Source organism: Phaseolus vulgaris, chromosome 8, assembly GCF_000499845.2.
Source record: "Phaseolus vulgaris cultivar G19833 chromosome 8, P. vulgaris v2.0, whole genome shotgun sequence".
In the NCBI taxonomy this organism is placed as follows: domain Eukaryota; kingdom Viridiplantae; phylum Streptophyta; class Magnoliopsida; order Fabales; family Fabaceae; genus Phaseolus; species Phaseolus vulgaris.
In genome coordinates this window covers 14644355-14670332 of record NC_023752.2, presented here as the reverse complement: position 1 = coordinate 14670332, position 25978 = coordinate 14644355, and the positions used below count along the sequence as shown (strand labels likewise).

The 25978-nt window shown below is 30.5% G+C and overlaps 3 protein-coding genes across 3 annotated transcripts; all 3 read right to left on the bottom strand.

Annotated features, from left to right (window-relative positions):
• Nucleotides 1-457: 457 nt before the first annotated feature.
• On the bottom strand, nt 458-3922 carry LOC137826687 (protein FAR-RED ELONGATED HYPOCOTYL 1-like). The gene is made up of 4 exons (XM_068632758.1): nt 3757-3922; nt 1314-1618; nt 808-1071; nt 458-665 (listed from the first exon to the last, which is right to left on the bottom strand). Exons 1-4 carry the CDS (start codon nt 3792-3794, stop codon nt 592-594), a joined length of 681 nt encoding a protein of 226 aa, XP_068488859.1. The 5' UTR covers nt 3795-3922; the 3' UTR covers nt 458-591.
• A 1335-nt stretch (nt 3923-5257) lies between these two features.
• On the bottom strand, nt 5258-8438 carry LOC137826556 (laccase-17-like). The gene is made up of 6 exons (XM_068632557.1): nt 8235-8438; nt 7980-8131; nt 7656-7900; nt 7416-7544; nt 6160-7128; nt 5258-5723 (listed from the first exon to the last, which is right to left on the bottom strand). Exons 1-6 carry the CDS (start codon nt 8361-8363, stop codon nt 5593-5595), a joined length of 1755 nt encoding a protein of 584 aa, XP_068488658.1. The 5' UTR covers nt 8364-8438; the 3' UTR covers nt 5258-5592.
• A 7675-nt stretch (nt 8439-16113) lies between these two features.
• Nucleotides 16114-17856, bottom strand: LOC137826867 (aspartic proteinase PCS1). Its single transcript, XM_068633018.1, has one exon. The coding sequence runs from the start codon at nt 17713-17715 to the stop codon at nt 16393-16395; it is 1323 nt and encodes a 440-aa protein (XP_068489119.1). The 5' UTR covers nt 17716-17856; the 3' UTR covers nt 16114-16392.
• Nucleotides 17857-25978: the final 8122 nt, after the last annotated feature.

The window sequence follows — 25978 nt, the reverse complement described above, 5'->3', positions numbered from 1 at the left end:
CTCGGTCTTAACTCCTATAAATACAAATCAATCCAATAAGAAAAACAGAGTGAATTCTCATATTTACTTGTATATTTATAATTTTAAATGTTCTTAAGTTAATTATTGAAGAATTACTTTCTACATATACCCATCAACCACATCACCTTCTCCCACCTCGAGAGACAACACGCTTTCTTAAAAGAATAAATGGATTATAAGGTTGTTTCAATTATTGTCCTAAATTTTAGTCAATAACTGAGTGACAAATAATAATATTAAAATTGTAAAATGAAACTAATTAATAATCATGGAACAAATTATTACTTGGAAAACAATATTTTGGTTCAAAATGCGAAAGAAACTTTTCTTTTAGCCTCATTTGGTGTTATGGCAAATGAAACGCCAGCTATAAATAACAGATTGTTTATCAGTTTATAAATTATGAAAGTGAATGGTGATAAAAGAGAGGAGGAAGGACATAAGAAGAAATCTCGTATTACAACTACTGCAATTGTTATTAAAACTACTAAATCTTCGTACAATTAGTACATACAACAGCTGTTTTAAGCATTATACATTTATACATACTCCCTTCGTAGGAAAACTGTCCTAGAGCATAAGCATAGAAAAGTACTCCTCAAACTCTTGATCAATTGTTGGCGGTCTTGAGGTTGATTGAACTTCTGCATTGAAAACATTTTTATTCGTTAACCAGCAATAACTAAAAACTTTATCAAATGCAGTTAGCCTTGAAACTAATTTAACAAGTGCTAGCAGGGCAAAATAATCTTCGTGTATATTAACAGTCGAGAACAAGCCCAATACCTTGATTTACATTCCATCTTCCAGATGAAAGGACATACACATTAGGATCCACCCCACTGGAAAAGAGAAAATCTTCGAATTCCTTATCTACTGGGTACTCATTGCTTTCTTTGCCATATTCTGAGCATTCACGACCTGTAAAGTCTCCTATCCCCAGAAGATGTTCCTCATCAGTGTTCAAAGCTTGTTCATCGGTATCAGCATAATGTGGAATGCATTCACTGTCAACAAATGCTTCCTCTTCCATATAGCTCACCTTATTTACTGTTTATACATCCAAAGAGCTGGAGTTACCCTAAGCATTATCGGGATCATCTTATCCTAGACTTGATTTTGTACCCTTTACTCTTACACATAACCTTTTTATGGTAAAAAAATTGAGTTAAGGGGAGGGATAACTCTCACCCTTTTCAACATAATGGTGTAAAAGGGAAGTGTGCAAGAGTAACATTTGTGTAACTAACATTATAGTCAATCCCAATCAACCAAAGAAATGGAAGGCCTACCATATAAGTATGAATTTTCGCAATCTGTCTCATGTGTGGCTTCTTTATTTACGGACACAGCAGTATCACAGTCTTCCATAAAACTATTGCTGTCTTTGGCAGATTCAGGTTCAGACCTTTCACCTGTGTAGTTGTGAATGCCCTCTAAAATTGGATTTTCATCAAACATTGAAGCATGTCCAGGAGAGTAACTTCCAACCCAGCATTTATGTTTTGGTCTAAGCAAATCCAACTGATCACTCTGTAATTTTCTTTTCTTTTTCCATTCCACAATGTTAAGGTCGTCAATTCCATTCACCTGGTATCTGAAAAGAGTAATAGAAAAATGTCAGAATAAAAGAAAAGGATAAAACAAGGACTGCCAGAAAGAAAAGGACATAATTAAAACAAGAAACAGAGGAAAATTATTCAACTAATGTCTACGAATCATGAGAGGGAAGTGGCAAAAAGGTAGGTAGGTAAGCCAGTAAAAACCCATTAGTTGCTTGATTTCTTATGAAACTTTTGATTTGAAAAGGCACAATAGTACCTACAAGTTGGAAGGTATATATTGTAATTTGTAATCAATGTCTTGATGATTGAGATCAAAGTCCCATATTAGATCATATAGTCGTGTCTTCTTGATCATATAAGACATATTCCTATATTAGATCATAATAATCAAGTCATGTCTGACAAACAAAGGATAAATTCAATCTGTTATCTATTTTCTGCAACAAGGAAAAAGCTTAATGATTAACATTTTAAAGAACAAATGACACAGCACAACCCAAATTACATAATATGTAAGGCAGGAAACAATCAGTTCCTTCACTCTAATGGGTTGACAAAGAAAATCACTTCCATCAAAGTAGTTTTTACACGCATAAATGGTGATTCCAAAAATATACTTCCAGACATAGTATGATAGAAGTCGTTTGATATAGCTATTTCACTAAGTGGAAAGGACTTCTGTAGTTATATCATTCTTCTTAATTTTACTCATGATCAGGCATTTTCAGTGGTGCAAATATAGCTGGAACACATTATAATGCCCTGTCGACATTTTCAACACTTTTATACTGTACACATGGAGGAGTTCTTGAATAAAACAATAATATTTTGCAACCATTCCTGTACTGTACACATGGAGGAATTCTTGAATAAAACAATAATATTTTGCAACCATTCCTGTAGTACGTGCCAAAATATAAACAATTAAAAAATGACAATTCAAAGGCTAAGCTTTTTACAGAAATATATGCAGGAAGGACAACTAAGATGTGAGAAACCATTTGTAGACTCCACAGCTTGTTATTATACATCAACAAACAAATTAAAACTTCCCAAAATAGCTGTTCTTGTATTGCTAGTGAAACATTCTCATCTTACAAATAACCAGCAGGGTAAAAGACATCTTTTTCTCAAATGTCTAATCATTTTTGGAATTTAAATGTATGGTTGAGTTGAGGATTGAAATTTTGAAGGTTCTCATAATAGGAAACAAACACCAAAAGATACTGCCCAAAGAAGTAAATCCCATATATTATGTACTGAATTACAATCCAGAAAGTACATCTGCAATCATAATTCTATCTACTGATTACAGCACATTCTGCACAAACAAGCACATAGCTACAAGTCTAAAGCTTAACTATTCAAAGTAAATTTACATGTTTTGAGTGTTTCTAGTACAAACCTTTAACAAAGGCCACAAATTAAAAAAATGGTATTTTTTTGTATAATTTATAAAAATAGACTATGAAACTATAAATGTTTTATCAAATCACTGGTCTTAACACCAAGATTACATTGGTCCGAGTTGAAGTACACTTCAAATTTTAGCTGATAAAAACGCTGTTAAGAGGATAGACTCAACTTGATTCCACTAAAAGTGACTAATTAGATAGCTGCTATTTAAAGCACATAATCAGATTAACTAAACAATCTTATTTTGGGCTTGAAGGAACTAAACTAATGGTGTGTAGGTGCGATTTTGCATTTTAATTTTTAAAAATAAATTTATAAAATAAATTTCATAAAAACAAGTAAGAATGAAGAAACAGATGGAAAATGTAAAAGAAAAACAAGAATAATAAAAAAATCAATATTTTAGAAATGTTCTAATTTTATTATCTTAAAACATACTTGTATCACATAAGCTTCTTAAAGCAAAAATAAAAAATAAAAGTACGCATAGAAAAATCAACCCTAAATCTCCTTCTAGCAGCAGAATTTTCTTTATTCAGCAACTGACATCAGCATCAAGGTTTTCATTAGTATACCACACTGGATGAGAACAACAGTGTCATCAAATATACAATAAAAGATGGGTCATTCAACCCTTCTCACAAAAAAATAACCTAGAACATAAAATGCAGGAAAGGGTGGAACAATCAAGGATCAAACATTTGTAGAAAGAAGAAGAGCGAAAAATCTTGAAGACCCAGATAGAGAGTGAAACCTGTTAACTCGAGAAGGGTTGTCCTTGATTTCCTCCATCTGGATCTAGAAAACCAAAAACTGTGATAGAACACAGAAAATTAAAGACAAGTTTCAGAGGCAACGAGCCTGAGAGAAATAACCTCTGAAAAGTGCAAACTTTAAAGATGTCATGCTTAGTATATCCGAGAATATAACATCCACACTTCCATTGTCTCTTTATTTGTTGGTCTTTGCCCACACACTCCATGGCGCGTGCATAGCACCAAGAAAGTAACCATGTCAAAATCACTTTATCTTGGGCATAGGGTAATAAAATGTGTTTTTTCTTCTTCTCAATGATCAAAAAAATAAGTGTAGAAACACACTAACCTATTTTCTTAACACATTTTATTAATAAAAATTTATTATAAAATATAACATTAGAAAGATTTGTTAAATAAATTATGAGATTTTCAATAATTTTATTATTTTTAATAATCAATTAAATAAGTTTAAATTATTAAATAAAGTATGAGATTCAATATTTTATTATTTTAATGAATTGTAATTAATAAAAAAAATTATTACACTTCTAATATTCTTTTATGCTTTAATTCACTTACTCTAACATAACCATATTTTTCTTATAAATATGTGTTTTTAATACAATTCTGATTTTATACAGTTAAGTATTAAATATGAATATTTATTAATAAAAAAATCATTTTAATTCACCACATTATAAAAAACTATTATTTGTAGCTAGATTCTAACCCTAGTGATATGTACATTAAACAAATATTCCTGGGGACTCAACTAAGCTTAATTGTAACATATATTTAATATTAATTAAGTTTTATTAAAAGTTATCCACTCCCTAACTAAGATATTAGAAGAATATTTTTAAATTTTTTTAATAAGTTTTAAGTAACAATAGAATTATATTTAAAAATGTTAAAAATGTTAAAAATGAAGAAATTTTGTTATTAGTAAGTTTTATACAAAGTTTGCCTTGGAACCAAAATTACAATGGCATCAACCACGTTCTTACCTAATTTTGTGATTTATAGAATCGTAATCAGATTTAAAAATTTGTTTTTGCGCAAGTTTTAATAATTGAAAAAGGTTCCTAAGAAATCTAGATCTATTCAAGAGCAAAACCTATATAAAAGAAATGCATTAATAACAGTTTTTAACTTGTGAAGATGATGGCACGCGAGCTCATGTGTAAAGTGACTGACTCCAACAAAAAATCGGCAGGTTCCCCTCTAATATGCCTTCTCACTTATCTACAACGGAGCGAAAATTTGATTTCCTTTGTAACACTTTTAAGGAACAAATTAAAATGTTACTCTATCATCATTTTACTTAAATAATGCTATTTTTTTTCCTATATCACAATAATTACCAATTAATTCCACTCCTAACTTGATTACTCATGTCTGCCCCAAAATTATTCTTTTTAGCATCATTCAAAATCATTTTTTTAAATTCCAAAATAGACATATAGTTAGGCATCTAAATAATATTTAAATTCTGTATTTATTTCTTAAGTAGAGATTTCTATTAACTTGCATAAGATACCAAAGTAATATAAATTGATCCTTTTACAATACCGTTGTTGGCAAAAGTATTACAAATCAAAATTGATAATTGAATACGAAAACCTACATACAACTCCACTCAATTCTCTAACTAGATTTACCACATACACAAGAATCTAATTGCCCCTAACATTTTTTTTGGGTACAAAAGAAAGTAATTCCAAAAAGAAAAGGATGTAGACAAAATTGAAATCAAAAGCCAGGATCGAATACTTCAAAATCTAACCCCAAAAACAGGCAAAGAAAAGTAGAACATTAAGGTGTCTATCTTCTCAACACTTAGGGAGATCAGAGGGTGGAGGTGGCAACTTCTGGTTTCGCCGCTTTCCATCTTGAACTATCCATGCCATTTTCAAGCCCCAACTGGTATGCACTTCAAGGTGGCAATGCATGAACCAAACACCTGTTCAGCAGATGATGTTACAATCTCTAACAATGAATTACACAGAAATTCCTGAATATGGTTCTTCGAAGATAGACTTCATGTTAGATTGGTACTCCTTTTATTATAATGTTATATAGTAGTCTTTCAAAGTTGATTCCGGTTCTCGAAGTAATCCATTAAAGCAATCTTCTACTAGAAGAAGTTGGTGGAAGAACTATATCATTAAACTTTTTTTTAATGTTGTCCCTTAATAGATGTCTAACATGATATTAAATGTACATTTTTAAGTAAAGAAAGTAGATAAATGAGTTTAATTGAGCTATCAATCAATTAGAAATCTTTAATGATAGCGATTAGATAAATATGAATAAATCAGAAACCATTTATGTAATATGTAATTGGATATTAGAGTGTATTAATTTAGTTAACTCTTGTGTAATTGTATGGTACCCACCTGGATTGTCTGCAAGAAAGCGCAAAGCAACCCACCCTCCAGATGGCACACCAGCAGTGTTCCTCTCAGCAGGGTCAACCAGGTTGAACTTTTTGGGGTCCCTTTTGGGGTCAAAGTTTCCATTGCCTTGACCCACAATGAAGAAGTTAAAACCATGAAGGTGAAGTGGGTGACTCTCAGCTCCAATAATGCTTGTATCCTGAAGGACCAACTCCACACTGGTGTTGAATGGCAACACCACTACCTTAGTCCCACTACTCACCATGATGTTGCTTGGTGGAGTGCCAGTGTAGTTGAATTTGAAAGGAGGGTTAGCAGGAAAATCAGTTGTGTACACTCCCTTGGATTGGTTGAAAAAATGTGCTTGGAGTAAGGCAATGTTTGGCATCACAAAGGTCACATTGTTAACAGCAGCAGCTACCCTTGTGTTATTAGGCCCTTGGCATTGTTGGTTTTTTGAGCATTGGCTGAGTCCTAAGCCAACAGTGAAGAAGAAGCGCCTGTCAACAGTTTTTGGAACCTTTGCTGGGAATCTTGCATTGGCCAAGCTGCGCACCTTGTTGTGGAAGTTCATTGCAAAGACACTGTCATTGAATTTAGGGAACACTGGTCTAAGAAGAGGAAGCTTCTTGGTGTTTGACTTGTTGCTTGAAAGTGAAGGTTTCTTGTACACAAGAAACCCTGTTGCTGTGGTGTTGTCAAAAGCAGCTGGACCTGTAGCATAGGGCCTTGCAGATATGGCAAATGTGGCATTTGGAGCCTTGGATTTTGCTCTGAGAAGGACGTTGACCGTTTGACCAGGTGTGATCAGAACAATCTTTGTGCTGAAGGGCTTTACATAAACAGCATCAGCTTCCACAACAGTGAGGGTGTGGTTGGCTATGCTGAAGAACATCTCATCATTAAGTGCAGCATTGATCAGACGAAGCAGATATGGTTTCCCAGGCTTCACCTTGAGCTTGAAAGTATCTGAAGAAATAGACAATTTAACTTAATGAAATGAAAACTATCAATAATCATATATGATTAAGAAATTGACAATGTTTGTGTTTTTCTTTCATCTTTTTATTTTAACTTTAATTTCAATGTAAAACAATCTTGAATCATCAACATTCAGAAATTATCTCTAATACAAATTTTATGATAACTATTGTAAAAGTCAAAAAGCTTATTACCATATAACAGTTAATTTAAACTCTTTATATTATTAATGCATAGACTATTTACTTATTTACTTTTCCTTACTATGTTCTTACCTTTGGCTGGGCAGTTGGAGACAGGACCTGGAAGACCATTGATGGTGTGAGCATCTGAGACATTCGGTGCCAATCCTGTTTGAGTTGCTTGATTTATAATTGCTTCTGTGTCTGCTTTCCACCATTCTCCTGCCATTTTATACAGCTTTGCGTATCAGAAAAAAGGTCAAGTTTCTAACATGTAGAGCTCATAGTGACACTAAATTCTCTGATGTAGTTTTTTTTAGGATCTCAACTTACCCAATACAATGGGAACTTCCCTGAAGGGTTGAGTGAAAGGGTAAGGAACATGTCTTTTGGGAAGAATGACAATGGGACCATAAAGGGTTGTTCTAAGCCATGAGATATGTGCATGCCACCACAATGTTCCTCTTTGGCCAATGACAGTAAAATTGTACACATAACTCTGGCCTCTCTGAATTGGACACTGTGTGATGTAGGCAGGTCCATCTGCCCAGCCACTTCTCAGTTGGCGAACTCCATGCCTGAAAAATTAATCAAATGTTGAGAAAATGCCGACAATCACAACAAATTGGTTCATGGGGTTTAGTTATATAACAATACCAATGAAGGGAAACATTGTACTGAACATGGTTAACCACTTTAATCACAACTCTATCCCCTTCTCTTGCTATGATTCTAGGACCAGGAAATTGTCCATTGACAGTTACAATGCTCTTTGTTTGGCATAGCCTTGTGAAGTTTTGCATTTTGATCTGAGCAAAACACAAAGGAGAAGTGTTACAATCACTAAAAAGAAATTGAATTGAAAGCATCTCATTGTATCAGAAACATGCAATGAAATGCATTTGCACATACGTTAAACTTGTAGTGCCTAGTGACTCTTGCATGCTTTCCATGAGCTAGCTCTGGCAGTATCATGAGAGCAAATAACATAAGAAACATTGCCTTCATGAAGCCTCGCATGCTGAGATAAGCACAAAACATTTCCTCTTTTCTCTTGTAAATCTTGTTTTGAAGCTATTCAACTAGACAATAGATTTTGATGTTTGTTCTTGGGATGAAGAGAACAAGAAAACGAGGCAGCTTATATAGTAGACATGGAATTAGTAGGATTATAATTAGGTGGTTGAAAATGAGACATTACAGACTTGGAATGGCTTCAGCAACAATGTTCCACACTTGAACCATGCCACTGGCTAGCTGCTGGTGATGGTGATGGTTAAGAATATAGAGTACTTTACAAGCCAGATTATATTATATGGATCTTCCTCTAACGGTCTATAACTTCATTTTCTAAAATGACCCTTGTAAAACACGTAATGATACCAGATCAAATTCCCCCAACCCAATAGATTTTGTTATCCTTTAATGGAAATGTTACATGTCATCATAACTCAAAGATTCGACAGTAACATATCCAATTTAACATTTTTTTCACATATCCTTAATTATTGAAACTTGATTTATATCAATTAGAGTGCAAACCTTACTTTTATGAGCTGGTTTTGTAAGGTTAAACTAGACTTAAAGTTTACTTTTTAACATAGTATCTAGGGATAACAAAGTGAGTCGATTCAGGTTCTGCAGATCGGCCTGCCAACCCACCTCATTTAGATGGGACAGGTCAACCTTTTGAACTCAGTAGCTTACATTGGTCTGCCTCGCCTAATCCGTCAATTCACCCTTCTTTATTTTTTACACTTTTAAAGAGGAATTTCATGCTTTTAGAATTAAAATTGGTGGTGATCAATGTTTTATATAAAACTTTATTTACATTAATTTTTTATGCATCCTTTGGTTCATTGAAACATTGTTGATATTTATTTTATTTTGTTTTGCATTAAACCTTCTTTGATTAGGATATTAAAGTGTGATTCAATTTTATTTCTCTTCTTTGCATTTTTATTGTCTAAAAAGTGATATAAATTACTACAATAAAATAAATAGATCCAAAACAAAAAATTACAAAAAGATAAAAAATTGAAAAGTGGTCGGTCTGTTAATTCGTCAACCCATCCTATGGTGAGGTGAATTATCAATTTCAGCCCCTATAACTTTGGTGGGTCGGAACAAAACGGGTATGATTGACATATTTTGTCATCCATTATATTAAAATTATTTAGAGTCTATTATAACGAAAGTTGATTGATGCTTTCATTGACTACATAAATTCTTTTTATTGAGAAATTATTACATAATATTTGATTTCACCCTATAATCCAAACTGCTTTTATTTTATAGAAAAATTAATAAAGTTGGATTACTAATAATTATGTGAAGATTGTTGGGAGTATAATATAATATTGCAAGCATGTAATAATTAGGTTATCTTTTTCTCCCTATTTCTATTTATGCACGTTGAGTGAGAAGTAAAATGTGGAGAAATGAAAGGGATGGAGCATCACAAATTGGGTTTGATGGACTTGGTTGACGGGTAAACCTCAGCCTCCTACCGTTAAGACTTGCTAATAAAGGAATGGAAGAAAGGGAAAGTTGCATGTTAGCTTTGTTGGTTCTTAATTTATTCTATGCTATAACTCTCTAACAGTTTTAATGTTACTGTTAATGCCACTTTATATTTCTTCTTCACATTCTCACTTATATGCTTTCTAACAATTCGTCTTTAGTTTATATCTTCTTCTCTCATTAAATAATGACATGCAGATGTTTGTTTATCAAAATTCTGCTACACTTTCACTAAAGCTTCTTTCTTGTTGAGAAAACATTATGTCAAGTAATTTTGATAGTCTTCTAAGATTGTACATTATAAAAGTATGCTCTAATAATGTATAGGTAAAGTGAAAATTTTATTTTATAAATTGATTTTACAAAATTAAGTTATACATAAAATCCACTTTTTTTTATATTATATAAAATTGTAAGCTAGATCTGAAGAGTTTTTTTATTTTTTTATTTTAGATCATTCTTGGTGATGATATATAAGGTCCTTTGTAGAATATTCATACAATTATCGTGATTCTGATGTCTTTATCATTAAATTGAATAGCTTTGCTCTTAAAACACAATAAAAAAAATATATATGATCTTTAATATTATAATTATTTTTATTATGTTCGAGTCATAATTAAAACTAATTCATTTCTAAGGATGAATTTAATATGAGTGACTTGAAACGCAACTTAACTTAAGATCTACTATACTTGTATTACAGATTAATTATATTATATTTTTATTTTTATATCTTAAATTAATTAGGACAAAGTGATTTAGTTTATTAAATTATATTATTTTTTAATTAAACTGATATTTAAAAATTATAACTTTTAATGACTAAAAAAAGTTTTTCAATATCTTGAGCGAACTAGTTAAGAGAATCTTGAGTTAAATTAGGTTTAACATACAAAATAAACAAACTCAACCTAACATTTTTAGTGAGTTAAATATGAATTTATCTAAATTCTATATAATATGCAGGAAGACTCTTAATTATAATTTTAGTAGTCACCAATCTTGTATATAAAAGGACTATAGGTGTGTACGTAGATTATTCTTTAGTTTTAAATAAGTTTAATTAAAATAATTAATAGTTAACCACTTTTTTAAGAAATAACGTAAATGAGGTAAGTATATAAAAGTTATTCGAAAATGACTACATATTCAACAAGGTTCAACAATTTCTGAATCTAATAGGGTTACTTTTTTATGTTCTTTTGGTGGTTTTTATTTCTGTCAAATATGTTACTCTTTGTTTGACTCTGAGAATAAGATAGGTAACCAAACTTCACCCAAAGTTTGGTTTAGATTTTTTCACTGATCTTGCACTGTTCCTTCTTTTATTTGCTGCAGTACCAAATTGTGTCATTGTGCCTTTTAGTTAGGGATCCGTTTAGTTGGAATTCGGTTTCGATATAACAAATTCTAACGGTGATTCTTTTTTTATCTTTTCAAAAACCATATATATAATATTATATATATATATATATATATATTTAATAACAATTAAAAAAATAATTGAAATATATATATATATATTTAAATATAATAATTTAATAAATATAAATATAAAAATATTACTTATTTAAATATCATTATATAAATAAATTTAATAATTATTTAAAATTATTGAAATATTTTTAAATATAAATATTAAAATTAAAATATAAATAAATTTAATAATCATTTAAATAAGTATGTTTATGATTATATTTTTTTTAAATGATGAAACAAATTTATTAAAAAAAATGCTAGATAATTAATTTGAAATATTAAATAAATAATTTTATAGTATAAATGTGTTGATAAAATTTAAATATGATTAATAATGAATAAAGCGAGAAAATTAAATTTTAAATTTGTATAAGTGAGAATTTAAAAATTAGCATAAAATAATTATTTAATATATTTTTTTTTATATATTTTTAATAAAATATACTAATAAATATATGTAATAATATTTGGAAAATACATAATCAAAGAATATATAAAATTATATTTATTAAGAAAAATAATTCAATATTTATTCTTAAATTTAGTTAAGAATAATTGAAAAATTATTTAATATTTAAAAAAGAAAGCACACGAAATTAAAATAACAAAAATATAATTAAAATAAAAGTGGTAGATATTTAGTCAAGCATCTATCTTGTAATGTCATGGTAGTCAATGTAGATATTGTCTTCTAAGTCAGGTATGATTTCTTTATATATTGTTCAACGTAAATCTTTGGTTTCGACAAAGAGTTAAATATTTCTGTGTGATATATTGCATGCTTGGGTAAAAAAGTTAAATCATTTTCCAATAGTTGATTATTCGCACTATATGTCGATTTTGATTTCTACTAAGTTGTGAACAATCTTTTGATTAACAACTCGAATCGAACATCAATAATTGATTTCTATGAATTTTTTAAGGTCTTTGTGTTGTTTTATTTTCGTAATGTTGTGAAATAGTTGATTGAAAGACCAACTGTGTTGGATTGTCATTATTATGGTGACTTATTGGATAAGTTCTCTAAAGTAAAGTATTGTTTCGATGGAATTGATGAAGTTGAGATTTGTTGAAGAAGTTGTAGCGGGTAGGTTTATAAGTGTCATAACTTATTCAATAGATCTTTTAAACTTAGTATATGGTTCAATAATTGTATAAAAAAAATTGAGACTTATAAGATACCATTTGACATACATGGACATATGTTAATATGCTCAATATTAGTACCTAATTAGACCTTGATTTGTAAGTTGAGGATGATGATAGTACAAATTTTAACACCATATACTTTTTCGTAACGGTTTTAAAACCCGTTAACTTAATGTACTCTTATGTGATTATAAATTTTTTGTTGATATTGTTTTTCTTTTTTTAAAATACATTATTTATGTATATATTTATCTTTTTGTCATTAATTCAATTATTAAAAATGAAAAATACATGTTGAAAAGGAAAACAATGAAGAAAAATAAATTATTTACATTTTAATAACTATATATTTTCTATTTATCAAATGTACTCTTCATGGTTATTTTTTTTCAATCAATACACTTCTTTTTCGATATATCCCTAAGATTTGGAATACCATGAGTCTTTGTTTTTATTTTAGGTAAACTTTCACTAGCATGACACTATTTTCCTTGAATTCTTTATTCCATCAAGAAGTTTTTCTTAAGGGTTTTTAACAAGGTTGACCGCTTAAATAAAGTTATTTTTAATGCATGACAAAATTATTGATGATCTCCTATAAAATGATTCCAAAATGGTTAGGGTCCGACCTTAGATAAACTAAGATCGACAATAAAACAACCCCAAAACGACTAGGGTCCAATTGTCCAATCTTAGATGAACTTCAACAATAAAATGGTTCCATAATGGTTGGGGTATGACCTTATATGAATTAAGGTTGATGATAAAACATCCCAAAACAACCGAGGTCTGACCTTACCCTTAGATGAACTAAGGTCAATGATAAAACAACCCAAGAACAATCGAAGTCTCGCCTTAAATAAACCAAGGTCGATGATAAAACAATCCCAGAACAACTGAGATTCGACCTTAGATGAATTAAGGTTGACGATAAAATGACATCAGAACAGTTGGGGTCCAACCTTAGATGAACTAAGGTCAGTGATAAAACAACTCCAAATTGGCTGGAGTTTGACCTTAGAAGGACCAAGGCTGACCGAAAAAAAACGCTAAGGATAATTGGAAATATCATGTATGATCCTATAAGGTCGATCGACAAGGAGGCTAGCCTACTATTTATAAAACGACTTATTATAGTTAGAGAATAATCTACATAAGCTAAGTCTGTAAAACATGCACTTATCTAGGTTCAGGCCTCACCTAGGCCCTACATACGCATTCGTACCAAGTACCACACAAGATATTCATAAAGATATACGCAAACAAATAAGTAAAGCACGAATTAAATTTAGGTCATGCATGTGATGACTATTCTACAATAAGTGTATTGTGTCAGAAGTAATAATTTGTCCCTAAGGACGAATATCATACCCACAAGGAACAGTTGAATTATCAAGTATAAGATTCACTAAATAGAAAACAAAATAATAAAGTTTGTTGGGAGTTTGTTGTAATGATTGCAAGAATTGTAAAGAAAGCAAATTAAAGAGTTTGTTGGTTCAGTTGGGAAAATTGGGATTATTCTTTTGTATTTTGAATAGTATGATAATATTTTATCTTTTGATTGATGTTGATGCCCATATAAAAGTTATTTATATCGATTCCTTGCATATAAAATTATTAAGAGAGTCTCTTAAATATCGATTCCTCACATATTTATAAAAAATCCTTAGCGTTATGATTAGATGTTGATAGCAATTAACATTTCAAATTTATTCCTAGCATTCAAGTTTGTTAAGCATTATCATTTGGGTTAGAAACTTAGAAGTACTTTCCAATCAAATCTAAGGATCTTGATAATGGTAAACAAGCATTACGATTAAAATAACAATACCAATCATCATTCAAGAATAGAATATTATATTTAAATATTACCTCAATACTCAAGAGTATGAACAAATTACTCTAAATCCCAAAGGGTAGAATTAGTCACTCATGTTGGCCATTACAAGCATGGAAAGCAAGAAAAAAAAATTCAAGATGTTTCTCCTTGATGGTTGCCTCCTCTAGAGTTTTCTAACACCTTTTATTCTCCCCATTAATGTTTAGGGTTGTGCCCCATGCTTCATATTTAACCTAGTTGGGCTTGGGCTAAGTGACTTCTCGCCTAAGTGTAATTGGACTCTCTTGGACGAGTTGGACGAAAACAAGCTCAACATCTCTAGAGTGATATCGCTTGAGCGAGATTGGGCTCGCTTGGGCGAGATCATCTGAGAGCTTCTGGCTTGGGTGAGTTTGGGCGAGATCATCTGAGAGCTTCTGGCTTGGGTGAGTTTGGGCGAGTGTTTGGAGTGTTCAAGCTTTCCCTTTTTATTTTGTATATTCTTCTTTTTCCCGTTCATCCCCATTCTTCCCTAAAATTCTGAAAATAAAATAAATCATTCTTATTCATATTATAATCACAAAATATGTCAAAAGGTTTAAATTCATAAATTAGGGATTATATTATAGTTATTTTATCAATTAATCTCCATAGGTTGTTGTATTTTAATATGAAATATGACTGAAATATAACACTTATCAACATGCACACGAATTGAATTCACAAGTACGCACATGTCTTATGTAAATCCGACCAAACAAAAAAAATAATTTGATAACAACGAAGCTCCAAAATGACAACAATGAAGTTCAAAAATTGTAAAATAAAGTTTAATATATTGAGGGAATGAGTTAAAGTGTGGAAGAAGAAAGCGCAAGCTTTTTCTTTTGTGCAATGGAGTAGCGAAATGACTACCCTTTCATTTTAAACAATTTAAAACAAAGTAAAGGAGAAGTTAAAGGACTATTGAAACCGCTTATATGAAACTCATATCCTATCTAGCCATGTTGAAAAGCACTCACAAAAATGTGATAGTTAGGAGACTCCCCATTCTTAAGTGACACATCACTTGAGAATCCCAATGGAAGTTTCCAGAACCACTGTTAATAAAGCCTTTCACCTCAATCAGATCAAGGCTGGGGGGTTGTGTGCTTTCATGACCAAGTCGAGCACCCGTGCTTTCATGACCAAGTCGAGCACCCAAAAGTTGTATAACCATTCTGAAAGCCTTATAGCCTCAATCAACTTAAGGGTGGGGGTTGTGTGTTGTTATAGCCAAATTGATCAACTACCATGCGATTGTGGGTTATGAGTCAAGTTCCTTCTAGTCTAGTTCGGCCTAATCTAATATCCACAACTTAGTTAGGTAATCGAGTTACTATGCATCCATAGGTTGATCTAATAAAATCTAAAAATAAATTTGATGGAAATTTCGAAAAGTTTTTTGTTACCAAAATCAAGGGTTCAACGAAATAGAGAGAAAACAATTAGTTTTTCACTACTCTGGTACTCTACTTCATGTAAAGAAGTTTTTTCAAAATTTCTTTTTTTACCTAGGATTTTTACACTTTAATAGATATCATCTTATAAATGAGAAAACATAGGAGAAAAGAGACAAACTCAAATACTCTAGTTTAAAGCCTCTCATACTTTGAATAGAAACACTTTTAATAAGAAAACACTATAATTAAACAAAAAGAAAGTGTAAAAAAAATAATATTAATTACAAATTTGTTTAGTTATTGAAAAGAAAACAAAGAAATTTAAGGTTTTAATAAAATAAATAAATAGAATCGATAAAGTTGACAATTGATGATAATGAAGTAAGAACAAATATTAATTTCGAATTTATTTACTGGTCACTAAAAACAATCAAATCGAATGTACAAATTAGACACTCTTCAAAGCTTAAGTCTAAAACAATGTTTCCCGGGGATGACCATAGGAATTGAATTGAATGAATGAAGTTGACCAAACCACAAGAACAAATTACCCTCAAGTTCTTTAAACACTACACATACTAAAACCCTTTCATTCACTTTCTCAATCTCTCTCCACTTTTGGACCACACCCATATGAAGCAATTAGGCCCACTTAACCCAAGCCCAGTAACTTTTGCCCAACCAAATCGCATTGTGCATGAGCCAGCCCAACCCTATGTTGCACAAGATCAAACTCCATCCACATATTCTGTTGTTGATGATGACCAATAATAAATGCCTCAACACCAAGCAGATCCGAATTCCCAAAGGTGAAGCAATAAACTGAATCATTGTCCCGAACTGAACCGGGTACCCGATATAAAAGTTGGTCACCCGAAACCCGCATCTCGGCCCCTTCAAAAACCAAACTCACACTTGGTAACTCCGGTAATTCGGACCGGTTCATGGGCACCCTGTAACAAAGATCCATTGCTATCTGAAAAGCAAAATTCGGATCATCCAACACCCTCAATGTACCATTTGTTTGGTTCAAGAACTCTTCTCTTAATGCATTATAAACCGGGCCAAGTAAAAAGGTAAATTGGGTACCCAAATCAAACATGGTTTGACCCGCTCCAGTGTGATCTGGAACAAAAAGGTTACCCGATATGTTCAACAATTTATCCGAAACCTTAATTCCTTTGAACCGAACCGTGTACGCAGACCTGTCGAAATAAGGTAAAGGCGTGGATATTTGAACCAAGGAGGTATAATTCAAGGACCCGCCCCACGAGAAATTGGACTCCCCGAGAAGCAAAATGCCCGAGAAATCAGAACCTGATATGCAATACGAGAATTTGGGAGTTTTTAATTGAGAAACCAAGGAGAGTGATCCGAGGTTCATACCCAATAACCCGGTTGTATTGGAATCGGATTCGGAGTTAGTGGTGTAGGTGGAGTTCATGCAGCCGAAGATAACTCCCGGGTTAACGGAGGATCCAAACCCTAGTGTGTCCGAAGCGAGGTTCCCTTCCGAAGAGGAAGCGTCGGCGTAGGAGAGAGTGGCGTGGCAGAGGTTGTTGGAGTCGCAGGAAGCGGGTATGGGAAAATCTCGGGTTCGAGTTGTGCAGGTTGATGAAGAGCAGGAGATTGGCGAGTAGGTGGAGGAGATATTGGGGTTGAAAAATGGGTCGGGTATGAGTGGGTTTGTGTTTGTGTTGTTGCAGTGGAGCCAGGAGAGTTCGCTTCCTGTGTCAATGACCATGGAGACATTCTGTGGGGGTGTGCCAACTGTGATGGAGATTGTGAGGCTAACGTTGTGGTTGAATCGAAGCTTGTTGGGTGGTCTTGGGAGATACCCAGATGGGATCACTTGTGATTTTAGTGGCAAAGCTAGTGTCTTGGCCTCACACATGCTAAGGCATGTTCGTAGGATTAGGAGAATGGCAAGGTTGAAACATGGGGTTAAAATGGTGCATGTTGTTTTGGGTCTCATTATGGTTTGGGTGGAGTTAAAATGCAGGGTTATGGGGTTTGTTTGGGTTTTTAGAGAAGATGTTTTGGACTAATTGTGGAGAAAGTGTTGTGAATTTTGGAGGCAAAGAAAAGCATTGGAATTGCTTCAAGGTTTAGAGTTTAAGTAGGAAAAGTCTGAAGAAAAAGATCTGATAAATAGTTGAGATGGGATCTACCAGGAAGGTACAACAAGACTTTTGTTGTAACTAGTACCATACTACCTAATTAAGGTACATCTGTTTGTTACTACGTGTAATACTAGATTTAAGATCAGTCTTACTATCTTTTATTTTTTCTCATCGCAGCTTCTTTCTTTCTTAAAAAAGGAAAAAACTTGTACCGTCACGGATACCGATTTGATATTTGATCAGACATAAGTCCCACATAATTAACCATATAAATTGTGAAAAGTCAATTAAGTAAAATTAATAATAATTTTTAAAATTATTATTATAAACTCTCATATAATTATGTTAGTGTAATAATATTAATTTAGATAAATATATTATGAGAATCAATCTTATTAAAACATAATTATCGTGATTTTAATGCATAATATTTTAATCATTTGAATATTCTGATTTACTTGTACAATGTTCTTTATTATATTACATAAATATTTTAATTATATTACATAATACTTCGATTTATATATCATATCCAGATTTTATGGAAAGATATTATAATACGTCATATTGAAATATGTATAAACAATGTCAAATATCAAAGTCCATGAAGACTCATAATTAGATTACTCAAAGGGAATATCTCAATTCGAATTTTAACACTATATTCACAAAATTTAATTTGATGTTCTTAGTGATTTGAGCGTCAGAATATTTTCTGCAAGTAGACCCTTTCTCAATTTTTAAAAACTGAATCATTAGAGCTTGAAAGAAAACTATTAAAAATTCATCCGAATTTTCACCGACCGACCTCCATCTCGATAAGAACAAAACTCTTTCTTTACAATAATGATGATTTAGAATGATATATCAGAGAAAAGGGAATACGGAGTTTATAGCAAGTAGCAGCATTGCTGCTTATGAACGTGGAAGGGTTATATAATAAGTTTTCTTAGAGGCAAATAATAATTAACCAAATTAAGTTCAGATTTGCATGTAGATGAGATAAATGACCTGTTGAAGTTTATGTGCTTTTTGGATACCCGTTTGAACTGTATATTTCAATTTTTAAGGCACACAAAACAGAAGCAACAATTTTATTGATTTTGTAAAAGCAAAAATTGGACACTGATTTTCAAATATGTCTTAACCCTACTATGGTCGTTAGACTTTCAAATTAATTTGAGATTGACTTGACATATTTTCTCTTCTGGACGTGCAAAATTAAAGGTTCTTTACTCCGTGTTGTTGCTATTGCAGAATGTTCCACTTTGACTAATCAAGCAGCATAGTTCAAAAGGAATTTTTATGGGCTGAAATTAATTGTTGACCTTTTAAATTTATGATGAGTTTGTTTAAATTTTTGGTTGATATCTAATTATTCTACATTTAAACACAGATAAGTATTTCAAATGAAAAATAAAATGTGAATGTGATAAGGTATTTAATGTGAATGTGATAAAGTATTTAAATTGATAAAGTATGAAATTATATTTAAACTATTTTAGATCTTTACTTTTTAAGAAGAAGGAAAAAAGAAAATCACGTGTCTGTTTTGTAACTCTTGTCTTTATTATAAAGTTATCAAAGGCTAGAATTTATTACCATAAATTTTAGGTAAATTTGGTTGCTCATGTGACTTTGGTCAATTAGAAAATTGAAAGAAATAAACAACAAATTGATGCCTATGATGATTAAAGAAGAATGAATGTGAAGGTGAGATTTATTCATTAATGATTCGAAAAATGGCCTATGATGATCCACAGACATTCTAGTACTAGCTAACATCACAGCATTTATAGTGAGAGGTTGCAAAAAGCTTGGTTTTTGCTTACTTTACAAAGGAATATGATGATGATGGCAGTGTTGTGGCATAGGCATAGATTTATAAAGGCTGCTTTCTGAAGTTATCAGCCTTTCTTGGTTGTTGAAGATGCCAAGAAACTATCTTAAGGCAAAGCACGTGATGCTTTTCTTAATCGGGGAATGGATGTGTTCTGAACTAGATCCAATCATAATGTGTTTATAAGTTCGAAATTCGTATACCTATGTCTTCTCTACTTTCTTTTTAATACTAGTACAACTCTACAATATATCACTTTCTTATATAAATATCATTTAGTTACTAAAAAAACATTACATATATCATTCCTTTTTTTAATTTCAAAAATAATATTTAATTTATTTAGTATAATGACTAACTATTTTTAGTTTCTAATATTAATTTTTATTTAATAATTTTTTTATAATATCTATACTTATATAAAGAGAATTTTCCTCATAATCGTTTTTCTTGGTATATACATTTATTTTCTCACTTTATCCTTATACCAATATTTTATTTTATTATTTTAGAAATATATAATAAGAAAGATTTTTCTCATTTTATTCTTATATTGGTCATTTCTGTCATTTTTTTTGTATGCACTTTTATTTTTCTAATTTTGTTATCTAAAAATCAAACGTAACTTCCTTCAAACCTTCTCACCCGCTATCAACATTTTCCACTTTCTCCTCTATCAAAACTTCTCACTTTTCCCTCTATCAAAACTTCTCACTTCTTTCTCACTCTTAATTGCAGTTCCTTAAACTTACCAGTTACAATATTAATTGTGTTACTCTCGTCCTCATTCTTTTTACTATTTTATTGGTTTTGTTCCAATTGTTTCATCTTCTTTGCATGCATTGTGCTTTTGTATTGCAAACCCACAAAAATACTTGGAGTGGTGCATGAATTCGTATCGTTTGGCCTCTGTCATAAGACTTTTGCCTTTTGTATTTGTGGGTGACTTCACCGTTGCAACATCCAACCAATAAATGTATATTTGGAAACCTAAAATTCTAGAGTAAACAAAAAGTGTCCATAACGATGACGAAACACTCCCTTCTTTCTTTTACTTTTTTTACCAATCTTCAATTAATTTATTTTTTTATTAATAGTTAGACATAAAATACATAATTGTATTAGATCAATTTGTTTCTTCTAAAATATAGTAAGGATTTTAATAATATGTTGTAAGTAAAATTCCATAAATATTAATGCAATTTTTTTTTATGAAATTAGAAATTTAAAATTTAGTTTTATTAATATTAATGGTTAGACTATTTAGTTTTTTTCTTTTTAATTTGGAGAATTTGGATCCTATATAGTACTTAGCATGTTTGTTCATAATGATTGAATAAAGAACAACATGTAAACTAATATTTAAAATCAAATAAGATATTATTATTTGCATACTTATATTAAGAATATAAATTTATAATTTATTTTAATAATAAAAATATATGTATATATGATAATATATACCTATATATAAATTATTTAGCTTTTCTCTTTCTCTTTCTGCAAATATGTGGCTGCCTTTCTTTATAAAATAAATTGCACCTGGGCATGGGAAGTTGGAAGAAGAAGTGGATAGAGTGGGAACCTAAGGAGTGGTGATTTGGAGGAGAGAAGGAGAGAAATGACTTGGTATGGTACCGACCTCGTTCGGCTCAATAAGAAGATCACATCTAGGTCTTAACCTAACGTCAAGAAAAATCGTGCACAAGTTATGACTTGGTAAGGTACCAACCTTGTTCAGTTCAATAAGAAGACCATGTCTAGGTCTTAACCTAACATGAGGAAAAAGCATGCATAAGTTATGACTTGGTATGGTACCGAGCTCGTTCGGTTCAATGAAGACCACATACAACTCTTAACTTGACGTGAAGAAAACTCATGCACAAGTCTTAACTTGGTTTGGTGACAACTTCGTTCGGTCTAATTTGAGTTATTTTTTGTAGGTGAAGGAAATGCCACTTATCAGGTGAAGAAAATTTTGACCTCGCTCGGTCCAGTTTGTGAAGGAAATGTCGATTTCCCTTAGTCTAGTTTGTAAGTCTTAAAATGTATCTATAACAAGTAAAGGAAATGCCGACCTCGCCCAGTTTGTGAAGGAAATGTCAATCGCAGTCATTCCATTTTATAAGTTTTAAATTATATCTAGTGCAGGTAAAAGAAGTGTCGAGTCCAAGTTTGGTCAATTATCATAAATTAGTTGAAAGGTGGAGCAATATCAACAAACTTATCAACCTCATTGGCTTATGACTGAGGCTGGGGGGCTGTGAGGTCATGGGTCAAACCCAATAATAGGGTGAAAGCGGATCTGATACCGTTCTCTGAATTTAATGGTTATGAAATTATTAGCCTCATTGACTTACTCATGAGGCTAGGGTGTTGTGAGGTCATGGGCCGAACCCGATCATGTGGTAAAATGGTCTTAATACCGATCTCTGAATTTAATGAAAAAATCCTATTTATTTCTAAAAATAGGGAAAGTCATTAATTATGGAGATTGACTGTATACATATGATTGTAATTAATTTGGGAATATAGCTCATAATAAGACCAGATACAAGGAGAAGGGAGGAGAACACTATTCTATATAAGGGAAAGAAAACAACTCACAAAACACACAACAAACAAGAGTAATTCCAACTCATGTTTTACACTATACTCACTATATTTTATGCTCTTACTGACTTGAGTGTCGGAGTATCTTATGTAGGTGGAGCCCCCTCGTTTCCTTAGAGCCAATTCATGAAGCTTGTAAACCGACCTCAACTAACTGTTCTAGTTGAGAGACATCCCTATTGACTAGAGCACACACACACACACATATATATATATATATATTATAATTAGTCATATTTTTAGTTAATGTTGGATTTGTAACATATCTTCTTACACTGATGAATAAAGATTTTGAATATGAGATTATATATTTTGGATAGTCTAACAAGAGCCTAATAATGGATAATATAATAGTCTCAATACACTTAAGTGTGACAGACTTTGAATAAATTTAAAATTATCTTAATAAGTGAGTTTATGTCTAACTTAACCTCACAAAATTGCTTTGTAAGGTTAGATTTACACCACATATATATACACTAATTTGACTAGACTAACTAAATTTGAATAGAAATCTATTCTCACTTTTTATAAACTCAAACTTTTAATCAAATTTAAGTAAGGGTTGATTTTTAGTTTTCATAATTGTAAATTTGATTTTGCTTGAATTTAAAATGAAAAAGTATACATTATATAACTGACATTAACAATGTCTTCCATACAAATTTGTAGTAATCAAAACATACACATGTTAAGTAGAGGACTCAAACTAATTAAACCCTTTTGTTCCAATTTAAGAATTATTCGTGTCATTTGTTTATTAAATATAAAAGAACCTAATTATTATGTTTATATGTTAAATAAGAATTGAATATCTATTCACACTTGAAGTGTTTAATCTTGACTTTCTTAGATTGTACATTCACTACTTTAAATAAGATTTACCCAATCATTTATTAATTGAACCTAAATTGAGATTATCGTTTAAACTTGGATTTTAAGCATAGTCTCTCACTTTACTTGTTTCTAATTATCTACATAGATTCTATGCCTTGATAATGACATTTCAATTGAAGAATTAAAGTATTTTGAAGTCCAAAAAGTTATGCTTATAGAGAACTAGAGGACCTCACTATATGGTCTCATTAGACAATCCATTAGATAATCTTTCTAGATCGTCTACAGTTAAGTGCATTACTCTAAAGTGGAAAGACATGGGTTTTGTGATTATGTTACTTCTTTGAAGCCATAAGTTCCAAATCTAAACAAATTTTTGCATAGATATTCTTAAGATTTTCTACAAAGATAATCATCTACAATTCTTACTTGATTTAAAGCAAATTTCCTTCAAATCTTCTACAATATCTTTTGCAACAAATAAGATATATGCAAGATAATTTGTAATAGAGAAGGAAACAAAAAGTAAGAAAATATCAGGATCTGAAATCCATGAAGAAAAGAGACCTTAAAATAGAGCTTCATAGGAAGAAAGAAGGGAGTCGCACAACACACTTTAGACCTAGTTTTATTTCCTTTTTGTATTTTTTTTTGTTTTGTCTTCCACATGGAGGGATAAACCTTTTTGGGTGAATCTCTTGAAATTTCCTAATGGGTTCTAGGGTTTTTATTCAATAAAGTTTTTTCTTCAATTTTATATAAAAAAATTGTACTAGACAGTCTGATCTTCTTGAATTCTTGTTTCTGTTTGATAAGTACATTTATATTCACACTTAGAGTGTTAACCATGACCTTGTTAGATAGTAAATAGGCTAATATAAATTTTAGTGTTTTATCGCACAAGAGATTTGTATTGAATCAAGGTGGATATTTGTGAAGATTTGGTTCAAATAAAATCTAAGTTCAAGTTTCCTAAATCATCTAGAGGTGTTAGATCATCCAACAATTTGAGATTGTTTATCAATTTGTCATCGTCTACTGGTCTCAGACCCTCTAGTGGTTCGTCATCGTCTGATGAGTATCAAAATCGTCTTATGAGTTAGTCTTCATTTATGAAGAACATGAAGATTAAATCTTGGATCATCTTGTTTATGGAACTTCCTAGTAACTTTTAAGCCTCATGTTTATTGTAACTGAATCATTGTGCACGTGGTTAGTTCTTATGAGAAATGTCCTTAGTTGGAAGTTGTAAGACAATTTGTCTTGTATATAGGAACTTGAATTTGACAGTTATTCTTTAATGTGGGAGTTGAGAGTTCCCTTTAAAACTTGAGAGAAACTTAGTGTTGTAATCTAATATATTATTGATAGTGATTTTTTGTCCATGGATGTAGACTGAGTTTTCAATGGAATCACGTCAAATTGTTTTGTGTGTGGTTCTTGATACTATGTTCTATCCTATTTTACATTCTTTTTCCCTACAATTAATTTTTTTTCCATTTTCGTGTTACATTTGAGGGTTTAATAGATAAGTGAATTGTGTTTGTGCTCAAAAAAGGTTTTGTTCTTCAATTTTCTACATAAAATTGTGCTATACAATTTAATCTTCTTGAATTTTGGTTTTCATCAAAAGAATTGTGTTTTAAGGCTTGTTGAGAATTGAATTCTTTTCTTTAATTGGGGTTCTTGGTTAGTTTTCCTAATTCTAATCAATCTCTTGTTTGCTTAATTCAAGAGATAAAAGATAAACATCTCATAAGTTGACTCTTGAAGATGAATGAGATACTAAATTATGAGATAATAAATATGTTAGTAGACGTTTGTTTTGCTGATAAGATTCTGTTGAATTTGATTGACATTTGTTTGATTAAGTTTCACTTTGTGTGATAATTGAAAGAATGATAATTTTAAGATAACCAATGACAAATTCATTAGTGAATGAACTTGAGATTCAACTTGCTCTTTATATTTTTTGCCACATCTATTATATTTTCTGCTAAACAATCTCAACTCTCCTAAATTGCTTGTTTGTTTCCGAATGAATAAAAAAAGGTATTTGTTATATATAAAGAAAACTCAAAAATAAAATGTCAAAAACACAAAAAAATAAAAATGAAAATCGTTATTACCTTTAAATTTTCTTCAAAATGGAAGAGATTTACAATAAAAATTATATATATATATAATCAATTATTTATAATTTATTTTGTTACAATTGTTTTATTTAAACTCAAATTGTTATTAATTTTTATTTAAACTAAAACTACAATCTAAACACAAAAAATATAAAAAAATTATAAAAAAGATAATATTTAGAAATAACATAATTAATTATATTATATTATATTATATAAATATAATATATTATATTATATGTTATATTATAATACATAATCGATTATACGTTAAAATATAATATATAATATAACAAATAATCTATTATGTTATATATATAATTGATTATATATTATAATAAAATATATAATTAATTTTATATAATTAAATATAATATAATATGATAAAATAATATTTGAAAAATAAAGTATTAAATATTAAATAAATTTATGTTATAAAAATATATAATAATTATTAATTATAATAATTAATAGGAATAATAAAATTATAATTATAAATAATAATAATAAATATTTTTTATAATAAAAAGATAAATTTATGTAATATTATATTAATTTAAAAAAATAAAGATAAAAATAATAATGTTTCTTAATATAAAAATAAGTTTTTATCAAATATTTAAATATTATTTATCAATTTTTTATTTAATTTTTTTCGAAGTTAACTCTAACAGAATCGAAAATGATGTT